At 59.6% G+C, this 26,739-nt stretch overlaps 1 protein-coding gene across 1 annotated transcript; it reads left to right on the top strand.

Annotated features, from left to right (window-relative positions):
* Positions 1 to 1,564: 1,564 nt before the first annotated feature.
* Positions 1,565 to 26,247, top strand: ATP8B3 (ATPase phospholipid transporting 8B3). The gene is made up of 28 exons (XM_055124704.1): positions 1,565 to 1,653; positions 2,589 to 2,647; positions 3,509 to 3,600; positions 4,413 to 4,526; positions 5,550 to 5,648; positions 5,895 to 5,956; positions 6,555 to 6,627; positions 6,719 to 6,789; positions 7,472 to 7,554; positions 8,212 to 8,370; positions 8,551 to 8,562; positions 9,358 to 9,446; positions 11,116 to 11,306; positions 11,445 to 11,657; positions 13,930 to 14,117; positions 16,334 to 16,522; positions 16,610 to 16,722; positions 16,965 to 17,129; positions 17,220 to 17,331; positions 17,997 to 18,072; positions 18,305 to 18,431; positions 18,718 to 19,090; positions 19,642 to 19,865; positions 20,613 to 20,696; positions 22,026 to 22,259; positions 22,394 to 22,532; positions 22,936 to 23,063; positions 25,453 to 26,247. Exons 1-28 carry the CDS (start codon positions 1,565 to 1,567, stop codon positions 26,245 to 26,247), a joined length of 4,353 nt encoding a protein of 1,450 aa, XP_054980679.1.
* The last annotated feature ends 492 nt before the right edge of the window (positions 26,248 to 26,739 follow it).

The raw sequence follows: 26,739 nt of genomic DNA, 5'->3' as shown, positions 1-26,739 counted from the left end.
TCCGCACTAGCCCCATGACACTCTTTTCCTGCAAGCCCAGTCGCTCCCTTCTACCTGGTCTCTGGTCTGCAAAGCCACGCCTCCAGCTCTTTCATCAGACCTCTGTCCAGGCCCCGCCCCGCACCCCGAACAGCCAAGGCCCTGACCCTCTGAAAACCAAACGGGACCTCGCTCTCTTTGGTGCCTGGGTTGGACCCAGACCCTCACACTTGCGAAGTCACGTGCTCTGCCGCTGAGCCACAGCCCAGCCCCAGGGCTCCGCTTTCTGACCAATGGCCAGCCGCAGGCCTGAGCCTCTGCAAGGCTGGACTCGCCTGGACAGCGCTCGCTCCACACACTATCCTGCCCAACCACCGCGCTCTTCCCTATCGTGCTGTGAACAGGCCCGTCAACCCTGCTCCACCCCTCAACTCCGCTGTGTCTGTCCCGCCCCCTTGGCAATCCCCCCGCCCTGGCCCAGCCCCACGGTCCAGCTCTTCGGCTTCAGCCCCTGCGCTAGACCCTGTGTCCCGGTCCACTTTCTTGTTCCCGCTCGCTCCTTCGTACCCCGCCCTCTAGCCACGCCCCCTCTCCCGGGCCACCTTCTGACCTGGCCCCGCCCCTTCTGCCATTCTGGTCACGCCCCTAGCCACGCCCCTCTGCCCGGCACCTCTCCTAGACCCCGATTCTCTGTTCACGTCCTACCCTGATCCCCGCCCCTTCCGCTGTCAATCATCATGGACCCGCCCCTCCTCTAGGTCCACCTCCTGCTCTGGCCCCGCCCCCTGCCGTCCTTCCTGGCCTGGCCCCTTCTCTCCTCTGCACTCCGCCCCTCGGTCTACATTTTGCTCTGATTCGTCGCTCCCTATGTTCATTATCATAACCCCGCCCTCTTTCCCAGACCCCTCCCACAGACCCCCGTCCGGCAGGTTCTAGCCCCGCCCCCAGACTTCGGCTCCGCCCCAAGCCCCGCGCCCGTGCCGCCCGTTTCGATCCCGTTTTAGACCCGTTGGCACCAGGCTTGCCGCTTTTCCACCAGGTCCGCCGCCTTGGCGACCAGCACACAGCCTGTCCCCGCTCCGCCGGCCCCGCGCAGGTGAGCGGCTGCGTGCCGGGGCTGTGTGTCCCCGAGCACCCGCGCACACTCTCTGGGCCGCGCCCGTGGGCGGAAGGTCTCCTCCGCGCTAGTGGAGGGGCCGCCCTTGGAAGTTCTCGACTGGGGTGTCGGGGGCTCCTGCCGGGTGTCGGAGGCTGTGGTGAGCTGGGCTTGTAAGAGAGGAGGGAGCTCGCATAAGGAGCGTCCCCACCTGCACCACTGGAAAAAGTAGAATGCACTTAGACCCTCGGTGCATCCCCCGCCTCGAGCCCCGCTGAATCACTCCTGCAACCTCCCGCCTCACTTTTGCCATATGGCGAATGGGCACAGGCCCCGGCTCAGGCTCCTGGGAGCTGACGCGCTGGCGGGGAGCCAGGCGGTCGCCCCGGGGGACCCGGACGCCTCAGGCCTGATGAAGAACAGCTTCCAGTGAGCAGCTAGTCCGGCCAGGGAAAGGAGCGAGGGAGAGACAGGGGGATGGAAACCGAGATGGGGGGTACCCCTGGCAATGGGGAGGCTCGGAGGCGGCACCCCAGGAATTCTGGGCGCTCTGACAAGTATAAGGTGCGACCGGAACGGTGAGGAAAGGCTGGCCAGGCGATGGGGGGTGGGGCACAGGGGGGTGCTGGAGCTGGAGGGAGTAGGCTGGAGGCAGGTTTTCAGGGCTTGGGGCAGCCTCTGCCTGGCCTGGGGCTGCGACTCAGCGGGAGGTGCGGTATCTGGGTGCCATCTCCCCTCCCCTGCTGGGGGGAGCGGCTTGCGGTTCCCCTGGCCACCTAAGCCCTCACTGCAGACCTGGGGTCAGAGCAGCGCCTGGGGCAGACCTGGACTGAGTCTCGCTGGGGGCCCGCACGCCAGGTAGGGGAACCTAGGGGGGAGTGGGGGAGGGTCCCCTGATGCTGAGCGAGAGGGGCGACGGCACCTGAGACACAGCACCGATGGGGGGGGCCTTGGGGAGAACTGGGGGGCCAGCCGGGAGCAAGAGGCGGAGGGCGGAAGTAGCATCTGATTTCAATGGATTTGGTTTTGTTGTTCTTGTCCGGGTTCGGGGCCACACCTGGCGGTGCCCAAGTCTGACTCCCCGACTCTGTGCTCGCTCGGGGCTCACTCCTGGCGGGGCTCAGAGAACCCTGTGGGTGCTGGGAGTCACACCCCGCCTCGGCCACGTGCAAAGCAAGTGTCCCGCCTGCCGTCCCGTCACTCCAACCCCAAGTTTGGTTTAAGTTTCGGGGGGAGTCTCTCCAGCAGGGCTGGGGCCCCCGGGGGCCAACCTCAAGGCACTGAGCCCCGCGGGCGGACCCGGACCCAGAGCTCAGGGCTTCCATCCAGCGATGCTCGGGGCCCAGCAGTGCTCAGGACTCAACTCGGGGGCTCGTGCCTGCAGATCTTCCCATCGGGTCCTTGGAGCCCCCTCCCCGGCCCCCCACGCCCACCCCGAGGTGACTTTTCCGAGAGACCGAGGCCTCATGGGGGAGAACCAAGGTCACTCTGTCCCTCGCCCCACTCTCTTCAGCCCGGTCAACATGAGCAATTTGGCGTTTCAAGAAGAGTTTGAAGAGGACAAGAACTCAGGTACTAGCCCGAGGGGCCCCGCCGGGGGCGAGGTGGGCAGAGGGGCCTTCCAGAATCTGTAGTGACCAGTGGGGAGAGGGCACTTGCCAGGCACGTGGCCGGCCTAGGTTTGACCCCCAGGACCCCTGAAAGTCCCCTGAGCACAGCCAGGAGTGAACCCTGAGCACAGAGTCAGGAGTCAACCCTGAGCACAGAGTTGGGAGTCAGCCCCGAGCAAGGAGCCAAGAGTCAGCCCTGAGCACAGAGTCAGGAGTTAGCCCCGAGCAAGGAGCCAGGAGTCAGCTGAGCACGGAATCGGGAGTCAGCCCCGGGCAAGGAGCCAGGAGTCAGCCCTGAGCACAGAGCCAGGAGTCAGCCCTGAGCACAAAGCCAGGAGTCATCCTTGAGTACCTTCAGGAGTCAGCCCTGAGTAACCCCCAAACCCACAACATAACCTCCTCCCAAAGTAATAAGCAACTGCTGCTGAGATCGGGGGTGATTGGGGTCCCCAAGAATGTCCCACAGTTCCAGCAAGGGGGGGTGCTGACAGGTTATCTATAGCCCTTTAGGAAAGCTTGACCCGCCTCTTGGACTCTGAATTTGGGGGTTTGGGCTCTGAAATACTGGCACTTCCCAGGCTGGCCCTTGGGGGGGTGGGGGGCGCCCACCTTGTCCCTCTGTGAGACAGGCAAGGGCCAGGCGAGGGTGGTGGGCTCGGGAGCGACCCCTGCGTGCCGACTGTGTGTGCGGCCGAGGGGTGCTGCTGTTTGTTTACAGGGCTCCTGTGCCTGGGAGCCTGGGGCCCCGAGAGGCAGCCCCCGGGGGCCTTGTTAGTCTGCGTCTGCTCTCGGGCCGGATGCCCCAACGCTGCCTGTGCTGCAGCGTTCACCTGGGAAGTCAAGGCCAACAGCCGCGCCTACAACTGCCAGTTCAAGGAGAAAGTCTTCCTGTGCTGGCAGCGGCAGAAATACAAGGTAAGGGGCTGGAGCGATAGCACGGCGGGCAGGGCGTTTGCCTTGTGTGCCGCCGGCCCGGGTTCAGTTCCCAGCATCCCATACGGTCCCCCCCCCGAGCACTGCCAGGAGTCATTCCTGAGTGCATGAGCCAGGGAGTAACCCCTGTGCATCTCCAGGTGGGACCCAAAAAAAAAAAAAAAACAAGGTAGGCCGACCGCCCACCCCCCGCCGCCATGGCACAAACTCTCGCCCCTGCAGCTTCTCAGAATACCATTGGCACCCGTGCCAGCCCGCTCACGCCCTGCCCCAGGGCCCCTGCTCCAGCCCCGTCCCCAGTGAAATGAATTAGGCTGCAGCGTTATCCACTCAGTCTGCCCAGTTCCCTGGCACCAGAGCTCACAGCTCAGTCCTGGGGGTCCTCGCCTATTGTAGGTGTACGTAGATGTGGTAAGGTCTTGCCTTCAGCAAGCACCCGATAGATGCCGATACAGTATTCAGCAGGTGCTCCATACCGGCTGGTACGGCCTTGTATTCAGCAGGCCCTTGGGACGTGCTGCCGAGGGCCTGCCTTCTGCTGGTGCTCCATCAGTGCCCCCCAAGACCTTGCGTTCTGCAGGGCCCCTGGACATTCCGGTCAGGGCCTGCCTTTGGGGCATGGGCTCGGTCAGCAAAAGTCAGTCCACCCCCGGTCTTTCCTCACGGGGTCCCCTCCCCCACCAGCAGGGTCCCACCATGTCACGTCCAGGGCCCGGGAGTCGCCCCAGCCCCCCTCCCCACAGGGCTGCATTCAGCGGGCGCCCCCCTCGAGCCCTCCGGCTCCCTCCTTGCAGACCAACGTCATCCGCACGGCCAAGTACAACGCCTTCTCCTTCCTGCCCCTCAACCTGTTCGAGCAGTTCCAGCGCCTGTCCAACCTCTACTTCCTGTTCGTCATCATCCTCCAGGTGGGGACCCCTCCCCCAGCCGCGCCCCCCCCCCCGCTTCCCGGCCTCCCCCTCAATCCAGATAGCTCCCTCCAGTGTGTTGAGTGAGAAAGGGACAAAGGGCCCAGGGGGTCACAGCCCATTTTGGGGGGCAGTCAAGGCCCCCAGCTCACCCCACCAACCAAGGAGGAAGACAGCGGGGTGTAGAGCAGATTTGGGGGGACCTGCGTGCCCCCTCCAAAGCCTGCATGACCAAGCTCTCTCAACAGGTTTCTAGAAACACATTCCCCCCCCCGCCCACGTGCGCGCACGTGCGCGCGCGCACACACACACACACACACACACACACACACACACACACACCATTTCAGTCCCAAGGAGAGAGAAATTCACTTTTTTGCTTTTCGTTTTTTTTTTTTTTTTGCTTTTTTTTTTTTTTTCTGTTTGGGTCACACCCGGTGATGCACAGGGGTTACTCCTGGCTCATGAACTCAGGAATTACCCCTGGCGGTGCTCAGGGGACCCTGTGGGATGCTGGGAATCAAACCTGGGTTGGCTGCGTGCAAGGCAAACGCCCTCCCCGCTATGCTTTCGCTCTAGCCCTACTTTTTTTGTTTTGTTTTGGGCCACACACACCCAGCAGTGCTCAGGGCTTCCTCCTCCTGTCTCAGTGCTCAGGGATCACTCCCCCGGGGGTGTGTGTCAGGGCATCGAACCCAGGTCAGTTGGCGCTCCAGGCCAGCGCCCTCCCAACTGCCCTGTCTCTCCAGCCCAGGAAAGGTGGGGCTTTTATCCAGGGAGCCAGGCAGTGTTCATTGAGCACCTACTTAGGCCGTGACCCGACGGCCCTCGGGTTGGTGGAGGTGGCTGGCAGGAAACCATGTGCTGGGGGTGTGGCCGCAAACAAGAAGGGGTGGTGGAGGAGAGACGGGGGTAGCAGGGAGGGCACCCTGGAGGTGGCGGCAAGGAAGCTGGCGCAGAGTGCCGACAGCGAGTGACGGGCAGTGACCGGGAAACCCACCCCCACCCCCTACCCCTCGCCAGTCCTTTCCAGAAATTTCCACACTGCCTTGGTTCGCACTCTTCATCCCCCTTGTTCTTCTCCTGCTCCTCCGAGCTGCCAGGGACCTGGTGGATGACATCGTAAGTGGGGTCGGGGGCGGGGGAGTGGGGGTATTCCTCAGAGACCCCGCGGCAGAGGGAGGAGAGTAGCGGGCCACATCGGGTGGCACATGGGCCCCTCCTTTCTCAGCCAGTCCCACCAGATGGTCCCCCCCACCACTCCCTGGGCACGTGCACGCCCACAAGCCACGCCCCCCACCCAGCTTGGTGGGGTGGGGGCTCACGGTGGGGTGCGCCTCCTCTCTGACTCGACCCCTGTCCACCCAGAGGAGGCACAAGAGCGACAAGATCATCAACAAAAGGCCCTGCAAGGTCCTGATGGGGAAGAGGTGAGGGCGGGAGCATCCGGGGTGCAGGGGATGTGTGTGTGTGTGGGGGGGGGGCGGTACGTTCTAACGGTCCGTCTAGCAGGGTGGGGAAGCCAGAGCGATGGTGCAGCGGGGAGGGCGCTCGCTTTGCAGGCTGTTGGCTCGGGTTCGATTCCCCGGTAGCCCACAGAGCCCCCTCCAGCACCATCGGGAGTGCTCCCTGAGCTCAGAGTCAGGAGTCAGCACCCCCCCAAAAAAATGGATAAATGATACTGAGCCGCGCTGATCTGGGTCTGGAGGGTAGGAGGGCGCCCTGCATGGGCCCCCTCACCCCACTTCTCGCCAAGACCGAGCCCCCAGCCCGGTTTCTCACATCACATCCACACTCTTGCGGGAGGGGAACCCCTTTTCCCGCCCCGCCCCCCGCCCCCACCCCCGTTGTGGGACGGGGGGTGGGGGGCGCGGCGGGTCCTGGCGCCCGGTGCTCAGGAGCGACCTCTGGCGGCGCTGCGGGGTAACTGCCCGGTGCGAAAAGGGTTTCGGACGCGACGAGGCGCGGGCGGCCCCCCGCAGCCCCCCGCAGCCCCCCGCTCCCGCGCTCTCTCCCCGGGCTCCGCAGGTTCTTCTGGAGAAGGTGGGAGGACATTTGTGTGGGGGACGTGATCTGCCTGCAGAAAGATAGCATCGTCCCGGTGGGTCAGCGGGCCTGGGGGCGGGGGGCAGCACGTGGCCGGGCCGGGCCCCCGCAGCGACCGTCCCCGCCCCTCGCCCCGCCCCGCCCAGGCCGACCTGCTCCTCCTGTCCAGCTCCGAGCCCAGCAGCTTGTGCTACGTGGAGACCGCAGACATCGACGGGTGAGCACGGACCCCCGCCCCGAGGGCAGGTCCCACCCCACGCCTCTGCTCCTGGCCTTTGTCCCGGAGCCACGGGACAGGACAGCGGGCAGGCGCTTTGGTCTTTGAGCGCAGGGCCTCGAGTCAGCCCTGAGCATCACCCGGTGTGGCCCATAATAAAAAAAAAAAGAGAGAGAGAGAGAGAGTGGAGGGTTTGGGGTCCTGAGCATAGAACAGAGAGGAGGGCGTTTCCCTTTCCTGCCCCAACCTGGGTTCGATCCCCAGCATCCCTTACGGCCCCTGACCACCGCCGGGTTAGGCTCCTTCCCTCTCCATTCCACAAAAAGTGAAGGGTTTGGTCTCAATTTCTTTTGCCAGTGCTGTGTGTCCTTGGACAAGCTCCTTACCCTCTCTGAGTCCAAGTCCCTGATAGTCTGTGGGCGTGCATTCTGGGCTCCGTGCTCTCTTGTTCTGTTTGTTTGTTCTATGCTGGGGGTCGGGGGTGGGGGGTGTCACTCCTGTGTTTAGGGATCACTATTGGTGAGCTCAGAACCCTATGGGGTACCGGGGGTTGAACCTTGGTCCACTGCGTGCAAGACCAGCGCCCTCCCCGCTGTCCTGGGGCTCCCGCCCCCTGGTGCCAAGGTCTGAGTGACCCTGCACGGGGCGGGAGGGTGATCCCCACCCTTCTTCTCTGCCTCAGGGAGACCAACCTGAAGTTCCGGCAAGCGCCCAAGATCACACACCATGAACTCACCTGCGTCAGGAAGATGGCGGCTTTCCAAGGTGAGAACCCCCAGGCCTCCGGGTCTGAGCCAGCAGTGCAGGGGTGAGGCAGGGCGTCTGCACCCCTCCCCCATCCTCAGGCAGGGTGCTAAGTGGGCTTTGTGCTCTAGCCATCGACAAAAGGTGCTGCAGGTCTGCAGAGGTGTTTTTTTTTGGGGGGGGGCCGTCACCCCCAGACATCAGCGCTTAGGGGACCAGGCAGTGCCGCGGGTCAAACCTTGTATTTGAGAGACAGCTCAGAGTGAAGGGACTTGTCTTGCCAGTGGTGGGCCTTGGTTCGGGCCCTGGTGGTGATTACCATCTCGGGTCACTCCTGAGCACAGAAGCAGGAATAGCTCCTGACTGCAGGGTGTGCCCCTCCACCTCCCCTCAAGCAAACCAGCAAACAAAACAAAAGGGAGGGGACTTTGGAAGGGCTGGGTAGGGCTAATCTAGCTGGAGCATCAGAATGGGCTTCCCTGAGGTGGTGTTGTAGGAAGAGCACGTGCAAAGGCCCTGAGGCTGGAAGTGGCCCAGGAAGGAACCACTCAAAGAAGGCTACCAGGTGGGGGGGCTGGTGCCGAGGGCAGGGAGTCTGGGCCAGCCTGGCCCATGAGTGTCGGAGGGGGTTGGCATCCGTCTGAGCTTGGTTCCTGCTGAGCTTGTTGCTCCTCCCAGGCAAGGTGGTGTGCCAGGAGCCCAATAGCCGCATGCACCACTTCGTGGGCTGCCTGGAATGGACGGGCAAGAAGTACCCCCTGGACAGTGGTAACATCCTGCTTCGGGGCAGCAGGATCCGGAACACCGACACCTGCTATGGAATGGTCATCTACGCGGGTACGGCCCCTGGCACCCCGGGGTCCTGGACAAGGCTGCAAAGCCAGCCTGGGCAGACACAGGGCCGCTGGCTTGGGCTCTCTGAAGCCCGGGTCCTAAGACTGTAGAAGTGGACCTACCGGGTCAGCAACCTTTGGGCTGGAAGAGGGGGTACTTGTGTGTGAACGGGCAGGTGAGCAGATGGGTGGGTGGGTGTTGGGTGGGTGGATGGTGGGTGGATGGATGGGTGGGTGAATGGGTGGGTGAGTGGGTGGATGGATGGGTGGATGGATGGATGGATGAGTAGGTGGGTGAATGGATGGATGGGTGGGTGGGGTGGGTGGATGGGTGATGGATGGATAGGTAGATGGATGAGTGGGTAGGTGGATGGGTAGGTGGTAGTTGGATGGGTGGGTTGATGGGTGGGTGGGTGAGTAGGTGGATGGATGGGTGGGTGGGTGGATGAGTGAGTAGGTGGGTGGGGGGGGTGGATGGATGAGTAGGTGGGTGAGTGGGTGGGTGGGTGGGTGGGTGGGTGGATGGATGAGTAGGTGGGTGGGTGGGTGGGTGAGTAGGTGGGTGGGTGCTTAGTTTCATGGGTAGATGAAGGGACGGAAGGATGGGTGGGTGGGGTGGGGAGGCTGGGCAGGTGGAGGGGTGAGTCCGATGGGGAGGGGATTGGTGGGTGGGTGAATGATCCCTGCATGAGCCGGTGAGTGCGTGTAGGTGAGTGGAACGGCAGGGCTGATCGCGGGTGGATGGACGGGTCAGTGGGTGGGTGGGTGGCTCTGAAGCGGCGTGGTGGGTGGGCAGTCAGGAGGATGAGCAGAAGGGTGGGTCTGCGTGGTGGGGGAGGGGGGAGGCATATTGGCCGGCAGAGAGGTGGGCGGAAGGGCGGCTGGCGGGTGCTTGGTGGGTTGACGGGTAAGGGGATCCCTGGGTGGGGGGTGGGGGACGGGGGGCTGGGCCGAGGCTGGCGAGGTGGATCCTTCCCCGCGCACCCCGCAGGCTTTGACACAAAGATCATGCGGAACTGTGGCAAGGTCTGTCTGAAGAGAACCAAGATCGACCGTCTCATGAACCAGATGGTGGGCTGGGTGAGTGAGGCTTCCAGAGCCCCACCAGGGAGGGGCTTGGGGCCCCTCCACAGGCGCAGGCCGGGGCAAATCCCTCAGATCCCGGAAACTTGAACCCGGCACCTTCACCGGAGTCTCTCCTTAATGTTGTTTTCTTTTTCTTTCTTTCTTTCTTTCTTTCTTTCTTTCTTTCTTTCTTTCTTTCTTTCTTTCTTTCTTTCTTTCTTTCTTTCTTTCTTTTTTTTTTTGGTGTGTGTGTGTTTGGCACCACACCTGGCAGTGCTCAGGGCTGGCTCCTGGCTCTGTGCTCAGGGATCCCTCCTAACGGTGCTCAGGGAACCAGGAATTGAACCCAGATCAGCTCTGAGCAAAGCAAACACCCAACCCACCTTACTGTGGCTCCAGCCCCACCCCCTTTTTAAAGTTTTTAGAAAAAAAAAAAGAATTTATAATCTACTTTTTTTTTTTTTGGCTTTTTTGGTCGCATCCGTCAATGCACAGGGGTTACTCCTGGCTCTGCACTCTGGAATTATTCCTGGCGGTGCCCAGGGAACCATATGGGGTGTTGGGAATCAAACCCGGGTTGGCCGCGTGCAAGGCAAACGCCCTACCCGCCGTACTATGGCTCCGGCCCCCCTTATAATCTACTTTGATGCTTTCCAAAGGTACAGATGACATAAAGTGTTCAAAGTGTTCACAAACCCACCGAACCCCATCTCGTCTCCAGTCCAAATCTTTCCTTTTGGGTCGAGGGAGTCACACACTGTAATGCTTTTATTTAGGCAGGAGAGGGCAGTGGAGAGTCGGGGTGCCTCCAGGAACCCAAGTAAGGGTCTGACACAGGACTGTCACATGCACTCTCCCTTCCAGACGCCTTCCCTGCCAGCTGTCTCTTTTTTTGCTTTTTTCTTTTTGGGTCACACCCGGCGATGCACAGGGGTTACTCCTGGCTCATGCACTCAGGAATGACTCCTGGCAGTGCTCGGGGGACCCTATGGGATGCCGGGGATCGAACCCGGGTCAACCACATGCAAGGCAAACGCCCTCCCTGCTGTGCTATCGCTCCAGCCCCCCGGCTGTCACTTTTTTATTTTGTTTTTAGACTCAACCAACCTTCTCCGTTTTGTAGCCACATCCTGTGCTCTTGGGTGCTACTCCTGGTTCAGTGCTCAGGCATCGCTACTGGCAGTGCTTGGGGCACTGAGTGAGGCAAGAGCCAGCACCCGGGGCTCCAGCACACCTGGTTGGCTCTGGCCACCTCCCCCTGGCCCCATCGTGATTATTTTATTGGGGGGAGGGGGTCCACACCTAGCCATGCTCAGGGCTGACTCATGCCTTGGTGCTCAGGGATCACTCCTGGCAGGGCTCCAGGAACCACATGGGGTGCCGGGGATCGAACCCAGGTCGACCCTGTGCAAGGCCAGCGCCCTCACTGTTGGACCATCGCTCCGGTCCGTCAGACCCACGAAGACTCATCCGGTCCCCCAGTGCCCCCAGTGGGATGCTGGGTGGCACCCCCAAAGCAGGCCAACACTCACTCGGACCCCCACCCCCACCCCGCCTGCTCTCCCCGAGCCCAGCACGGGAGAGCCAGGATCCGAGGTGGGGGGAGAAGGGGAGAGGGGTGCAGGTTTCTGTTGACTCCGTGGCATCCCCCTCTCACTCCCCCCTCCCCGCCCCTCCTCTCCAGATCTTTGTCTTCCTGGTGCTGATTTCGGGGCTGCTGACTTTCGGCTTCTACCGCATGGTCCACGAGTTCAAGGAGAAGCACCTCTACCTCTCCCGCCTTCACCCCTACAGCGTGGCGGCCGAGTGCTTCCTCTTCTTCTGGGCCTTTCTGATCCTGCTGAGTGTCATGGTGCCCATGGCCATGTTTGCCTTGTGGGTGCCCGCCCCTCCCCTCTTCTCCCCCACCCTCCTCCACTGCCCTCCCCACCCTCTCACCCCACCCCCTCCCCCGGGGCCCCGGGTGACAACGACAACGTCTGGGTTGACCAGCCACCTCTGCACCCTCGGCAGAGCCGAATTCATCTACCTGGGTAACAGCATCTTCATCAACTGGGACTCGGAAATGTACTACGAGCCCCGGGACATGCCCGCCAATGCCCGCAGCACCAGCCTCAGCGACCACCTGGGCCAAGTGCAGTATGTCTTCTCCGACAAGACGGGCACTCTCACGCAGAACATCATGACCTTCAACCGCTGCTGCATACAGGGCACCGTCTATGGTGGGTGCCGCGGGACCCTGCGACCCGCTCCTCCTCCCTCGCCCTGAAACCGGAACCCAAACTCAGGGACTGGGGAGCAGGGGGCGGGGGTTGTGGGGGGAGGGGGGCTCAGCCATTTCTAGGAGGAACCATCAGGGCCTCCTCCTGGCAGTCTCTGGCAAGCTGTCCCAGGAAACGGTCTCCCGTGGGGGCACCCTGCTTTTGGCTGACGGATGTTGACTTGCTTGCTTGTTTTTGAGCCACACTGGGTAATGCTCGGGGGGGGGAGGGGGGCCCCTCCTGGCTCTGCACTCAGGGGTCACTGCTGGCCGGGATCAGGGGCTCCTATGGGATGCTGGAGATGGAACTCAGGTCGGCCGTGGGCAAGGCAAAAGCTCTTCCTGCAGTGCTCTTGCTCTAGCCCTCCATGCTGGCCTTTGAATTTCAGGGCTTTTTTTGTTCATTTGTTGGTTTGTTTGGGGGTGACAATCAGCAGTGCTCAGGGCTGATTTCTAGCTCTGCACTCAGAGGTCACTCTTGGGCCTTAAGGGGTACTTGGGTTGGGTTTGAGCTTAGGTCAGCCACAGGCAAGCACTTTATTTTATTTTATTGCTTTTTTGGGTCCCACCCAGCGATGCTCAAGGGTTACTCCTGTCTCATGCATTCAGGAATCACTCCTGGCAGTGCTCAGGGAGTGACCCTATGGGATGCCGGGGATCGAACCTGGATCTGCCGCGTGCAAGGCAAACGCCCTCCCCGCTGCTGGACTGTCACTCTGGCCCCACATGCAAACGCTTTAACCCACTGAATTTTCTCTGGCGCTCAGAGCGTTTGGTGAGGGGGTAGGTCAGACCCAACGGAGCTCAGAAGGTACTTCTGGCTCTGTGCCCATAGTACCTCTGGCAGTGCTCAGGGGAAGTCTGTGGTGCTCAGTGATCACTGGGGTCTGCTTCACAAAAGCCAGGCAGGTGAACCGTCTGCAGGCGACACATGTGTTCGGCCACGTGGGCGCAAGCAGCACAGGGGCTCGGGCCGCATAAGCGAGCCTGTTTGTTTGTTTTTTTTATATTTTGATTTTGGTCCACACCTTGGGAGTGCTCAGAGCTAACTCCTGGCTCTGTGCTCAGGGATCCAACCTGAGCAGCTGCACGCAAGACCAGGGCCGTCCCTCCCCGCTGTATTTTCTCTTGGGCCTTCTTCTGTTTTGTTTTGTTTTGTGTTGTGTTGGGTCTTGTTTTGTTTTGGGGCCACACCTGGTGGTGCTCAGGGCTTCCTCCTGACTCAGTGATCGGACTTGATCTCCCACACCCTGTAGGATCGCCTGTGCCCTGAGTCAGGAAGAGCCTCTGAACACCACAGGGTGTGTCCCAAAATCAAAAAAAGTGTCCCTGTCCCTCAAAGAGCACAGGAGAGGCTGGAGCATGGTCGGGTGTGACCTAAAAAGCAAAAAAAAAAAAAAAAAAAAAGAAAGAAAAGAAAAAAAAAGCACAGGAGGTCACACAAAATCCCTATCCCAGTCCCCACACCTGGGGTCTCATTCCTGTTGCCCTTCTGGACCACCCCTCACCAGAGGTGACCAAGCCTTTTTTTTTTCTCCTGGCTCTGCACTCAGGAATTACCCCTGGCGGTGCTCAGGGGACCCTATGGGATGCTGGGAATCGAACCAGGGAAGCCTTCTTTTTTTTTTTTCTTTTTGGGTATCACCCAATGATGTTCAGGGCTTACTCCTGGCTCTACACTCGGAAATTACTCCTGGCAGTGCTCAGGGGACCATATGGGATGCTGGGAATCGAACCCAGAAACACGCCCTACCCAGTATGCTATCACTCCAGGCTCCAAGCCTTTTTTTTGGGGGGTGGGGTCACACCCGGGGATGCTTAGTGGTTACTCCTGGCTTTGTCAGGAATTACTCCTGACTGTGCTCTGGGGACCCTATGGGATGCTGGGAATCGAACCCAGGTCCACCGCGTGCAAGGCAAACGCCCTCCCCCCTATGCTATCGCTCCAGCCCCTGCCTTTCATTTCTTAGTGCAGAGACTCTGAGATCCCGGGCTGGGTGTCACTGGTGTTGTATCTAGCTATGCTCTGCAAAGTGCGATGCTTGCGTGGGGGGCAGTCAAGCACAGTCCGCAGACCCCCGAGTGGGCTTCCTGAGGAGCTGAATTCTGAAGGTAGATTCTTTTCTCCAGGCCCTGAGGACACCACCTCGCTTCAGGTTTGTGCCCCCCTCCCCCCCATCCACCACCCTATCACTGCAGGAAGGAATGGGCGGGGGGTGGGCATCAGCCTAGCCAGAGGCAGCCTCCCCCCCACCGCCCCACTACTCCTCAGAACCCCTACAGCTGGAACACGCATGCCGATGGGAAACTGCGCTACTACAACTCGGAGCTCCTAAGGATCGTGCGCAGTCAGGAGGACAGCATGGTGGTGGAGTTCTGGAGGCTCCTGGCCATCTGCCATACGGTGATGGTTCAAGAAAAGAACAGTAAGTTTCACTTAGGACGCCCCCACCCCCAGCCCCACACCGCGACCACAGAGGCCCCAAGTCCCATTTGATGCTTGGAAGGTAATTCCGGACCCTGTAACACGGGGACTGGATTCAGCCCTGAGGCGTATCTCCCTGGCCCCGCCCACATTTTTTATTGGTCCTGGCTAGGGGTGTGACCAGGCCCTTCTGGTCCCGCCCACTTTTCTTATTGGCCCCTGCCAGATTTGCTAATGACCCCGCCCCTCTATTTTTGGCTCTGGCTATGACGGGGGTGTCTAAACCAGCCTAGTCCCCGCCCATTTGTCCTAATTGGCCCGGACTAGAGACTGCATTCAGGTCAGATTCTCTCTAGTCCCTCCCACTATTTCTTTTTTTTTCAAATAATGTAGGAGTACTGCTATTTATTCAACTATTGATTAAGCTGATTAAATTGGGCATGAATGCCACATTACTTTTTATTTTATTCTATTCTGAATGTTAACTTTATTATTTCCTCCCCTTTTTTTGATTCACCGTGAGATATGGCTAAAAAGCTTTCATGTTTGAACTTTGGTCATATAATCATCAAACACCCATCCCTTCACCAGTGCACACTTTCTACAACCAAAATCCCCAATATTTCCCCCCCTTCCAATTCTTCCCCTGCTTGTGTGGCAGACAATATTCCCCATACTCTCTACTTTGGTTACATTTGATATTTTGACACCAGTCTCACCACCACTCAAACCTGCTGAAAAGGCAATGTTAGACGATTTGCTTTGTATTTCTTGTTATGGATAGAATGTAATGTCCAGGAAATTCTGTGTCATTCTCTTCCGGGAGCTTTAGTTGATAGTCTCTGGGTCTTGGCCATTGATGAGATTACATGGCACCAGGGGCAGTTTGTAGGTGTGACTGCCAAGCTTCTGGAGAACTGGGGACCTGGGGGGAGGAGGCCCAGTCCCCATCCAAGTGGGCTTGGAATTCTCAGTCACGGGTTCCCACATATTTGGGTTTTCCTGCCGGTCCACTCTGGTGAAGTTCATCCCATTTTGGGTGAGATTTATGCCTCTTGGATGAGACTCCTCCAAGTATGTGGAGAGTGGCCTTGGGCATGGCGGTGGTTGGGTTCTGAAGGTTTTCTGCTGCCGGGGTTCTGCTTGGGGCAGGGAGGGAAACTCAAGCAGCCCCCCTCCAAGGTGCGCTGGTGTAGACAGCCTGGCTCGGGGTCAGGGCACTCTGTGGCACTCTCTTCTGGGAGCTTTAGTTTATAGTCTCTGGGTTTGGGCTATTGATGAGATTACATGGGGCCAGGGGCAGTTTGTGGGTGTGACTGCCAAGCTACTGGAAAACTGGGGACCTGGGGGAAGACACCAAGTCCTGATCTAGGCAAGCCTGGGGCGCTCAGTCATGGGTTTCCATCTACCTCTACGCTACAGGCCCTAACTGCATCCTTGGATCTCTTTTGAGATTTATGGGTCACTGAAATAAGGCCAATAAATGAGCTTATATAGCTGAGCCGGAGGTAGTTTGTGGGTGTGTCTCCCACATACCTAACTTTTTTTTTTTCCGCTTTTTGGGTCACACCCGGTGATGCACAGGTGACTGTGACTCCTGGCTCACACACTCAGGAATTACCCCTGGTGGTGCTCGGGGGACCATATGGGATGCTGGGAATCGAACCGGGGTCGGGTGCGTGCAAGGCAAATGCCCTACCCGCTGTTATGGCTCCAGCCCCCCACATACCTAACTTTTGGTTGAATCTTGGTAAACTTGGCCACAAGTTGTTGTCACCCACCATTTCTTATTGGCCCCAAGGTGGAGGGGAACATATCCCCCTATAGGATTAGTTTATGGCCCCGCCTACCAATGTTTATTGGCTCTGGCTAGGGACGTGTCTAGGTCAGGCTAATTCTTTGGCCCCGCCCATCTATCTTTATTGGCCCTGACTGTGGAGACCTATTCAGGGGAACCTGTAGCTGGATCCTAGCGCCAATTTCCTTTATTTTATACTTTTGGTGTTGGGGCCCAAAACAGCAGTATTAGGGATCAAAGCCAGTCCCTCGAGTATGCGTTGAACCCCTTTTTGAGCCATTCCCGCTCCCCGCTTCCTTTAGCCCTGAGCCCAGCTTGCATCACACTGTCCTCCTCGTAAAATCGGCTGAGCGCCCCCTAGCGCTAGATTTGGGCTCTGCAGCCCGTCGCGCCCCTCTCCCCACCTGTCCTTGCTGCAGACCAGCTGGTGTATCAGGCAGCGTCCCCTGACGAGGAGGCGCTGGTGACGGCGGCCCGAAATTTCGGCTACGTGTTCAAAGCGCGCAGCCAGGACAGCATCACGGTGCTGGAGATGGGGAAAGAGCGGGTCTACCGGGTCCTGGCCATGATGGACTTCAATAGCGCACGGAAGCGGATGTCGGTGCTGGGTGAGCATCCATCCCCCCTCCCTGTGCCCAGCCCTGGGTGGAGAGACAGGCGTGGGAAGCTGAGCCTTTCTCCCCTGCCCCCCACAGTCCGAAACCCCGAGGGCGACATCTACCTCTATACCAAAGGCGCAGACATCGTCATATTTGAGCGGTTGCAGATAAAGAGCACTGTAGAGTGGAACACGGAGGAGGTGTTGGCGGTGAGTAGCTGCGGGAGAATATTGCTCAGGGACGGGGAGAGGGGCACCGGATGGGAGAGTTTCAGGAGAAATGGTTGGAGGCACAGGTCCAGTGGCCAGGTGCAGTTGAGCAGGTTTGTGCACTATGCAAATCTAGGCACAAATCCAGCGGTTCAGGGAGCATGTCCAGGTGTTGGTGGTGGAGGGGAGGGAAAGGGCAGAGAGGAGGCAGCAGAGGGGTGACGGGGATGCCGGGGCCCCAGTCCTTTGCCCGGCAGACCCTGCGGACGCTGTGCCTGGCTTTCAAGAAAGTGGACGAGAATAGCTTCCAGCAGTGGCACCAGCGCCACCAGGAAGCCAGCATCCTGCTACAGAACCGCATCCAGGCATTGCAACAGGTTTACGAGGAGATGGAGCAGAACCTTCAGGTGGACCTGGGGGAGGGGCGGGCATGGCGCCCTGGGGGCCTGAGCCCTGAGGACCTCAGGGGTTTGCTCACTGTGCTCCTCCTCACCCAGCTTCTGGGAGTCACAGCGATCGAAGACAGACTCCAGGACCAGGTCCCCGAGACCATCCAGTGTCTCAAGGACGCGAACATCAAAGTGTGGGTACTCACGGGGGATAAGCAAGGTGGGTCCCAGGGCGGCTGCTCCCAGCACGGAGAGGAGGGCAGGGGTTCCTGACAGGTATCAGAGCTCCCGCCCCTACTCAGGTCTACCTCAAGGTCCCAGGGACAGTTTGGGACTTTTGTCCTCAGATGCAGAAGACACTGAAGTGATTGTGTATTATTTGATTTTTTTTTTTAATGTTAGTGCTTTTGGGGGGCCCAGAGTCAGCATTGCTCAGGGCCAACCTGTGCTCAGAGATCACTCCGGGAGTCCCTCTGGGATGCCAGGGATCGAACCAGGGTCGGCCACTTGCAAGGCAAGCACCTTACCTGCTGTACTTGTCACACCGGCCCCAAGAGCCTCTTAGCCTTGCGGATAAGCAGGAAAGCAGAAGGGACCTTTTTTGGGTAACACCCGGCGATGCTCAGGAATTACTCCTGGTTCTGCACTCAGAAGTTACTCCTGGCAGTGCTCGGGAGACCCTACGGGATGCTGGGGATTGAGCCCAGGTCGGCCTCGTGCAAGGAAAATGCCTTCCCCGCTGTTATGACTTTGGCCCCAAAGGCTGGATCTTATTGGCCAGCCTGGACCACGTGCTCTCCTCAGAGCCAATCACTGCATTTAGGGGGTGGGACCTGGCCCACAGACAGAACCCGCCATAGGTGGTGAGCCCTGGCTCATTTGCAGAGACAGCAGTGAACATCGCCTTTGCCTGCGGGCTGCTTTCGGAGAGCATGCTCATTCTGGAGCCGATGGAGATAAAGTAAGAAGGGTGCATGGGTGGGGATGCGGATGGGGTGGGCACCCAGAACCCTGATGCTGGAGGGGAGGCGTTTGCCGTGTACCAGAAACCCAGACTCCTGCTGTCCCAGTTCCTTTCCACTTAAAGACCCAAGGGTTCCGAGGAAGTAAGACCTCGCAGGCGTGGGCGGAGGGAGGAAGGCATGGCTGACCCCTAGCCTGGGGGCCGGGGATCGTCCACTTCCTTTGCACAGCCGCATCCTGGAGGCCTTCTGGGAAAACTCCAGCACCCACTTTCTGAGGAAGAAACCGTGGTGCCGCCTCCCCAAGATGTTCAGCAAGCATTTCAAAGTGGCCATGGTTATCACAGGGGACTTTCTGGTCAGTGGGTCAGCGGGCAGCGTGACCGGTATGTGGGCAGGAGCTGGGAGTTGCCCTAGGCTGGCAGTGGGATGGACGGGTGCCCTTATACCCAAAGCGTAGTGCCCAGGGCGTGGGAAAAACCCGGGGCCAGTGGCCTGCAGTGCTCCGCCACGAACGGGGCAGGAGCAAGCGAGGCAATGGGTCAGGCACAGCCTAGGGGGGAAGATTGCTTGGTTTGGGAAGGGGGGTCGTTCAGAGGAAAGAGAAACGGGTAGATACCTACCTCCTCGCTTACCACCGCCAGGACCAGCTACTCACGTCCTTGCGCAGGGAGCCGGGGGCCCCATCCCCCAGCACGGTGGATGGCCTGGATTGCTGGCAGGAGTCGGAGCACAGGAGGGACAACTTGATGCATCAGTGGCGGCTGTCCATGCTCTGGCAGGCCCTCGAGATCCCGCTGCGGAGCACTGGGCTGATGGCCAGGAACCAGTCCATCCAGAACCTGGAGGTACAGCATGAGCAGGCCTTCGTGGACCTGGCCTCCCAGTGCCAGGCTGTCATCTGCTGCCGCGTGACCCCCAAGCAGAAGGCTATGATCGTGTCGCTGGTCAAGAAGTACCAGAAAGTGGTGACCCTGGCCGTGGGCGACGGTGCCAATGACGTCAACATGATCAAGAGTGGGTGTAGAGGCGTGGCCTGGGCGGGGCGATCGAGTGGGCGGGGCCAGGAAGGGTGAGGTGAGGTGGGGCGTGGCCAAGGGCGGAACAACATGATGAGTGGGTGCGGCTGCTGGGGTGGGTTTGTGTGACCCGAAGGGGCGGGGCCACCTCCTGGAAAGTGGGCGGGGCGTGACGAGGTGGGGACTGGGTGATGTGTTCAAATGTGCCGGGTCTGGGCTGGAAGATCACTGAATCACTGTCATCTATTAGCTCGAGCGGGCACCAGTAACGTCTCCATTGTGAGACTTGTTACTGTGTTTGGCCTATTGGATACGCCACGGGGAGCTTGCCAGGCTCTGCCGTGGGGGCAAGATACTCTCGGTAGCTTGCTGGGCTCTCCGAGAGGGGCGGAGGAACCGAACCCGAGTCGGCCGCTTGCAAGGCAAGCGCCCTACCCGCTGTGCTGTCACTCCAGCCCGGGCTGGGAAGATGTCATTAATAATAGTGGGGCCGGGGGCGGGCGACGGAGGTGGACCCCTGATGAACGCCTTGTGCGTGTGCCCCTGCAGCTGCGGACATTGGTGTGGGGCTGGCAGGACCTGAGGGCCTGCAGGCGGTTCACAGTAGTGACTTCTCGCTGGCCCAGTTCTCCTACCTCCGGCGCCTGCTGCTGGTGCACGGCCGCTGGTCCTACATGCGCATTTGCAAGTTCCTGCGCTACTTCATCTACAAGACCACGGCCAGCATGATGGTCCAGATCTGGTTTGCCTGCTACAATGGCTTCACCACTCAGGTGGGGGACCGGGGCGTGCCCCTCTCTGTCCCTCCCGTCCATGGCCCCGCGCCCAGGACCGTGAGGGGAGGGTCTTACCCGTCATCACCTGGCGCGTGCAGTCTGGGCGAGGTTGCGCAGGAACCCACAGCGCAGATGCTCAGGAGCTAGTCCTGGCTCTGTGCTCAGGAGTGACCCCTGGCGGTGTTTGAGGGTCCATGTGCATCGCTGGCTCTCCAGGCAAGCATCTTTTTCAATTTTTCCACACCTGGCGATGCCCTGAGGTTAATCCTGGCTCTGTACCCATACTCCTGGCGGTGGTCTTGTAGATGAAGACCACCCCCCGCGGTGCGAGGATGCCAGGGATAGACTCAGATGCAAGCCAAGCGCCCTACCCTCCTGACTACCTCACTGGCACTCAAACTAGGCATCTTAATCCCTATACTATTTCTCTGGCCTTCTGCCTAATCATTTTTATTATTATTTTATTTTATTTATTTTTTGATTTTTGGGTCACACCCAGCTATGCTCAGGGGTTACTCCAGGCTCCGCACTCAGGAATTCCTCCTGGCAGTGCTGGGAGACCCTATGAGATGCTGGGAATCGGACCCGGGTTGGCCGCATGCAAGGCAAACGCCCTACCCGCTGTGCTATTGCCCCAGCCCCCTCTGTTCACTTTTGAAGAAGGTTTCAGGCTCAAGCTTGCTGGGGTGGGTGTGTGCCCGCAGGGCGCTGTCTGAGGGGATGTCCCCTTCTCGTGCCCCTCAGCCGCTGTACGAGGGCTGGTTCCTGGCGCTCTTCAACCTGATTTACAGCACCCTCCCAGTTCTCTACATTGGGCTGTTTGAGCAGGTACGCTCCCCACGGCCCCCAACCCCCCCGCCCCTGCCCCGCTGTCCTGGGGGAAAGCTCTTTTATGGGCTTCCGGCAAATCACTTTTTCTCAGTCCCGTCTTGCCAGTGCCCAGCCTGATCCTTGGGGTCCATGGGCCAGCCCTCTGGCCTTGGTGGGATACCCCATTCCCTACCCCAAGGCTGCTTCCTTTGCCTACAACCCGGGGAGCAGTGATGGGGAGCTTGATTCGGAAGAGTCCCCAACTCCCACCAGCAGTGCCCGGGGGAGCCTGACTAAGTAATCAGGACTGCTCGTATGTGTGTGTGTGTGTGTGTGTGTGTGTGTGTGTGTGTGTCGGGGGAGGGTGTCCTTAGAATATTCCAGATGATGATCATGACTCATGCTGGCAGCTCAGGTACGTTCAGCACTGGTGAGCCCCCCAGGTATGGCTAAGGCAGGAGCATGTGCAGTGTGACTGGTATGGCCGGAGAAGTAGAATTTTATCATTTCCCGTTATTTAAAAAGAGAAGAGGGGGCGGGCTAGAGCCATAGCACAGCGGGGAGGGCATTTCTCTTGCACACGGCCAACCCGGGTTTGATTCCCAGCATCCCATAGGGTCCCCCGAGCACCACCAGGAGAAACTCCTGAGTGCATGAGACGGGGTTTGGGGCCTCATGCTGGAGATAGAACCCGGGTTGGTGGCGTGGGAGGCAAATGCCCTCCTGGCCGTCGCCACTGTCCTATCACTGTGGCTCCAAGGTCAGAGGTTTAATGCCAGCAGTACTGGGATGTGGTTCTGCTGGGGTCTTTTTTTTTTTTTTTTTGGCTTTTTGGGTTACACCCGGCGATGCTCAGGGGTTACCCCTGGCTCATGTACTCAGGAATGACTCCTGGCGGTGCTCGGGGACCGTATGGGATGCTGGGAATCGAACACTGGTCGGTCGCGTGCAAGGCAAACTCCCTCCCCACTCTGCTATCACTCCAGCCCTGCTGGGGTCTTGTATGGACTTAACACCTGGCATGGCACTCTGGCTCTCTCTCTTCCCCCCTTCTTTCCCCTCCCCTCGCCTTTCTCTCTGGTTGGGGTTGCGGTGGGTGGGGACACACCCTCTAGAGCTCAAGGGCTATTCCTGCCGCTCTGCTCAGAAGTGACCCCTAGCGGTGCCCGGCAGGACCGCAGGGGGTTGGCTGAAGTACGATTGGTCCAGTGCAAAAGGCGAGGAGCGCCCTGGGCCTCTCCCTGCGCTAAATGCTTCACCTCCCCCTGCTTCTTTTGGGTCCACCCCTGGGGCTGCCGCTCCCCCCACCCCCCACGGGCATCCAAGAGCCTCCGCCCCCGCCCCCAGGACGTGAGCGCAGAAGAGAGTCTGCAGCTGCCCCAGCTCTACACCTTGGGCCAGAAGGACCAACTGTTCAACTACTGGGTGTTCCTGCGAGCCGTCGCGCACGGCACGGTCACCTCGCTGGTCAATTTCTTTGTGACATTCTGGGCCAGCAGTCACGGGCTCCCGGGCCTCAACGACTACCAGTCATTCGCCGTGGTCGTCGCGCTGTCTTGCCTGCTGACCATCACGGTGGAGGTAGCCACCCTCTTCCCCCGCCACCCCCCGCCCGCCCTCCCCTCCCCCACTCCTTCCGAGCCCCGTGCCCAGACCCTACCCTGGGCGTCCGGGGAGGGGTTGGGGTGACTGAAACCTGTCTCTTTCCTATGCAGGTCATCATTATCATTACGTACTGGACCTTCCTGGCCGTGCTGGCCATCGTCATCAGCCTGTTAGCCTACTTCGTCATCACACAAAACTACCAGAGCTATGCCTACTTCAAACTCTCCCCCAAGACCTTCCCGTTTCTAGGTGAGAACCCCCAACTAAAAGGATGGGGAGGGGCTGGAGCGATAGCACAGCGGGTAAGGGCATTTGCCTTGCACGCAGCCGGCCCGGGTTCGATTCCCAGCATCCCAGATGGTCCCCAAGCATCTGGCTGACCCTTTCAGCAGCCACGGGGGCGGGGCTCGATGGAGGATGAGGCTTGCTTGGGGCGGGGCTTGATGAGGGTAGGGTTGGGTTGGGGGCGGTGCTTGATAGAGAATGAGCCTGGCTGGGCGGGGCTTGATGGAGGGCGGAGCATGGTGGAGGGGGAGGACCCGAGAATGCTTGGGTATTGGGGGGCCTGCAAGAGAAGTGGGGAGGAAAGGGGTGCCCAGTAGGCCCTGGAGAGGCCCCACAGCTAACGAGCCGTGACCCTGCGTGTCCTTAGATGCTGACCAGCTCGTGCTGAGCCAGCCCTTCCTCCTGCTGGTCATTCTCATGAACGTGTCGCTGAATACGATTCCAGTCCTGGCCTTCCGCTTTCTTTGCAAAACAATCAAGAAGCCTCTCAAAAAGGTGAGGTCTGAGGGCTGGAGCGATAGCACAGCGGGTATGGCGTTTGCCTTGCACGTGACAGACCCGGGTTCGATTCCCAGCATCCCATATGGTCCCCTGAGCAACGCCAGGAGTGATTCCTGAGTGCATGAGCCAGGAGTAACCCCTGTGCACCACCAGGTGTGACCCAAAAAGCAAAAAAAAAAAAAAGAGGCCTGGAGCAGTAGGCCAGCGGGGTGGGCTCTGGCCTTGCATGTGGCTAACCCAGGTTTGATCCCCAGCACCCCAGAGGCTCCCCTGAGCTTCCCCAGGAGGGATCCCTAGCACAGAGCCAGGAGTAAGGCCCGGGCACCGCCAGCTGTGGCCCCAAATCAAGAAATGTGAGGCCATCTCCCACTCCTGACCCCTACACGACCTGGAGACCCCAATCAGCCACAGCCCACGGGGGGAGCAGGAATCTCCGTGGTGACCCAGACATGCACCCCAGTGCCTCCCCCCCAAAACACCAGTGTCTGTTTCCTGCCCTTTACACTTCCACCTTAAATGATTTAAGGCAGAAACAGGGCCAGAGCGTTAGTATAGCAGGCGTTTGCCATGCATGACCTGGGCTCAATTTCCTGCACCCTATAAGATGCTGCCCGCCTGCCCTTCTCCCCCTCCCCTCTCCCCGTCCCAGATACTTCCAGGAATGATTCCTGAGTAGGCCAGGAATAAGCCCTGAGCACTGCTGATGTCCCCCCCACCCCATCCCCGCTCCCCCCCAAACGGGCAAATAACCTAGGGATGGTTAAGGATGGTTTATGATCAAAGGGGGAATTGGGGACTGGGCATATTTCGCATCTCTGAGGCCCCGGATAGGAGGGGATAGTTTTCATTCACCAATGGACGTGAGCCGACTCGTGTGCTGACCCACAGCAGGCCTAGGGAGGAGGGACACGCTGACGCCAGCTACAATGAGGGGAAAGGGGAGTCTGTTACACAGGGACACATCCTGGGGACATCTTCCTCCTAGGAGGCCCCTAGAGGTGGCCCCCGCAGAGAGACACACTGAGTAAATGGAGGGTGGGCTGGGGGAGTAGGGGTGACAGTGCTTCAAGTGGGGTCAATAATGTTTTTACTTTGGGGGGGCAGGCGGTTGGGCCATACCCAGCAGTACTCAGGGATGACTCTTGTGCTCTGTGCTTAGGAATTACTCTTAGTGGGGTTCAGGGGACCATTTGGGATGCCAGGGATTGAATCTGGGTCTGCTGTGGGCGAAGCAAGTGCCCTCCCCACGGTATTGTCGCTCCATCCCGAGGAGAATGAGGGTGGGGAGGGTCTCAGGACTTTGTGAACAGAATAGGCTTCATGCCGCTGACCCAGGAGTGTACTTGGCTGTGATTAAGATGGTAAAATGGGGGCCCGGAGAGATAGTGCAGGGGTAAGGCGTTTGCCTTGCATGCAACCAACCCGGGATCGATCCCTGACATCCCATTTGGTCCCCCAAGCACCACCAGGAGTGGTTCCTGAGTGCAGAGTTAGGGGCAATCCCTGAGTATTGTTGGGTGCGACCCCAAAACAAAACAAATAAAATGAGATGTGGGCTGGATAGTATAGGGGTTAAGGCCTTGCATGTGGCGACCATGGTTGAATCTACAGCACCGTATATAGTCCTGTTAAGCATCACTATGTGTGATCCCTGAGCACCACTGGGTGTGTCTCCAAAACAAAGAAATAAAACAAAGAAAAAAAAAAGGGGGGGCAGCAGAGGTGGTTCAACAGGAAGGAGTTTTTAGCATGTCTGAGCCCTGGTTTGATTCCTGGTGCTGCATGGTCTTTGAGCACTGGCCCAGGAGTAGTCTTCCAACAACGATAGTATGGTAGTAAAAGAAAGAGCAGGCCTGATGGACTGCATAGCCAGAACCTCCGTGGGTGAGTTGCAGCTGGAGTGTGCCCTACAACCCAGGGGAATTGAGCTGAACCCACATATGACTACAGATCTGCTATTTCCTACCCAAAACTGGACACATGGCTACCCAGACCCACTTCCTGGATGAGCCACCAATGGGTGCACAGGGCATTAGAGTCTCAAGGAAGGACTCTACTAAGATCCCCACGGAAGGACTGTGATTGGTTGGTTCAGAGTTGAGTCCAAGGAGAGGACTGGGATTGGCTGGCTCTAGAATTGAATCTCAGAGAAGAACTCTGATTGGCTGGTCCAGAGTGGACTCCCAGGCAAGGAATTTGATTGGCTGGTTCCAGAATGGGATCTCAGGGAAGGGCTCTGATAGGCTGGTCCTGGCCATGGCGTGCTGCCCAGCACCCCAGCATCCTCTCTGCGACCCAGACCCCACCCAACCCTGCCCGTTGGCCCCCACTGCGAGGTAGCAACAGGTGACAGGTTGTTCTGTGGCCCCTGACTCCGCAGGAGGAGGAGGACGTCGCGGAGGCCCCGGCCAAGATGCCGGTGAACGCCACGCCGTACCTGCAGCGGGACTCGCACACCCGGCGCTCCAGCTACGCCTTTTCCCACCTGGAGGGCTTCGCCAACCTCATCACGCAGGGCACGATTCTGCGCAGGTCCCTGGGCACCCACAGCGACCTCCTCACCGATCTCAAGTCCGAGGACCAGCAGTCCTTCAGCCTGCAGGGCTCCTACGGGAGCCCCCGGGAGGCATCGCCCCAGGAGACGAGCGGGCACCGCACGCACCGGAGCCGGGGGTCCTGCGAGGACCCCCAGCCCACCCCCCAACCAGGCTCGCGTCCGGAAGGCACGTCGTCCCTGGCCACGGCCACGGGAAAGCCAACCTCCAGCCCCGAGTACTCGTCCTCCGGCTCCTTCCTGGAGTCGCCGGCGGCCGCGCAGGAGAGCCAGCTGGGGCTGCGGGAGCACCCGCCGCAGTCCTCCTCCAAGAGGGGGGAGCGGGCAGCGTCCTGGGAGGATCGGGGCCCCACCGCCACCGCCCCCGTCCCCGAGAGCCGCCTGGGGCGCTTCCAGAGCCAGCCCCATCTGTCTGGTGAGCCGACAGTGTCCACGAGGAAGGTGCCCCTTTGGAAGTCCTACTGGCCCTTCCTGGGGGCGCGGAAGCCCTCCAAGAAAGAGCTGGTCGTCCCCGTCGCGTTACCACCAGAGACGGGGGCAGCAGGCATCGGGCAAGAGCTGGCGCCAGCCCCCGCCGAGGGTCCGCCCTCACCCAGGTCACCCGTGCAGGCACCTTCCACCTGAGGAACGCCAGGGGCCTCCCGTGCCTGCAGAGTGGACGCGGCTGCCCAGGTTTGGCCAGTGTCCACCAGCAAGCCCCAGGCCTCTGGCCACTCCAGGCAGGTATTGCAGACCTTTTTCTTTTTCTAATAAAGCAGGGTTCTTCCTGGCCCCCAGCGCTCCCGGAGACTCCCTCTGCCTTTATTTCTCTTTGTAAAGTCGCATGAAATTAAGTTTTTAAAAAAAGGAGGGGGCCAGGAGTAATTCCTGAGTGCAAAGCCAGGAGTAACCCCTGAGCATCGCTGGGTGTGACCCAAAAAGAAAAAAAAAAAAAAAGGAGGGGGGCCGGAGCGATAACACAGCGGGTAGGGCATTTGCCTTGCACGCGGCCGACCCGGGTTCGATCCTCGGCATCCCATATGGTCCCCCAAGCACTGCCAGGAGTAATTCCTGAGTGCAGAGCCAGGAGTAACCCCTGAGCATCGCTGGGTGTGACCCAAAAAGAAAAAAAAAAAA

Source organism: Sorex araneus, chromosome 2, assembly GCF_027595985.1.
Source record: "Sorex araneus isolate mSorAra2 chromosome 2, mSorAra2.pri, whole genome shotgun sequence".
NCBI lineage: Eukaryota > Metazoa > Chordata > Mammalia > Eulipotyphla > Soricidae > Sorex > Sorex araneus.
Note: the sequence above shows the minus strand (reverse complement) of the source record. Positions and strands in the feature narration are given on the sequence as shown.

Coding starts and splice junctions, on each gene's coding strand:
- ATP8B3 (XM_055124704.1), top strand. CDS start 1,565: ATGGGGGGTACCCCTGGCAATGGGGAGGCTCGGAGGCGGCACCCCAGG. Junction 1,654..2,588: donor TATAAGGTGCGACCGGAACG/GTGAGGAAAGGC, acceptor CACTCTCTTCAG/CCCGGTCAACATGAGCAATT. Junction 16,523..16,609: donor GAAGCGGATGTCGGTGCTGG/GTGAGCATCCAT, acceptor TGCCCCCCACAG/TCCGAAACCCCGAGGGCGAC.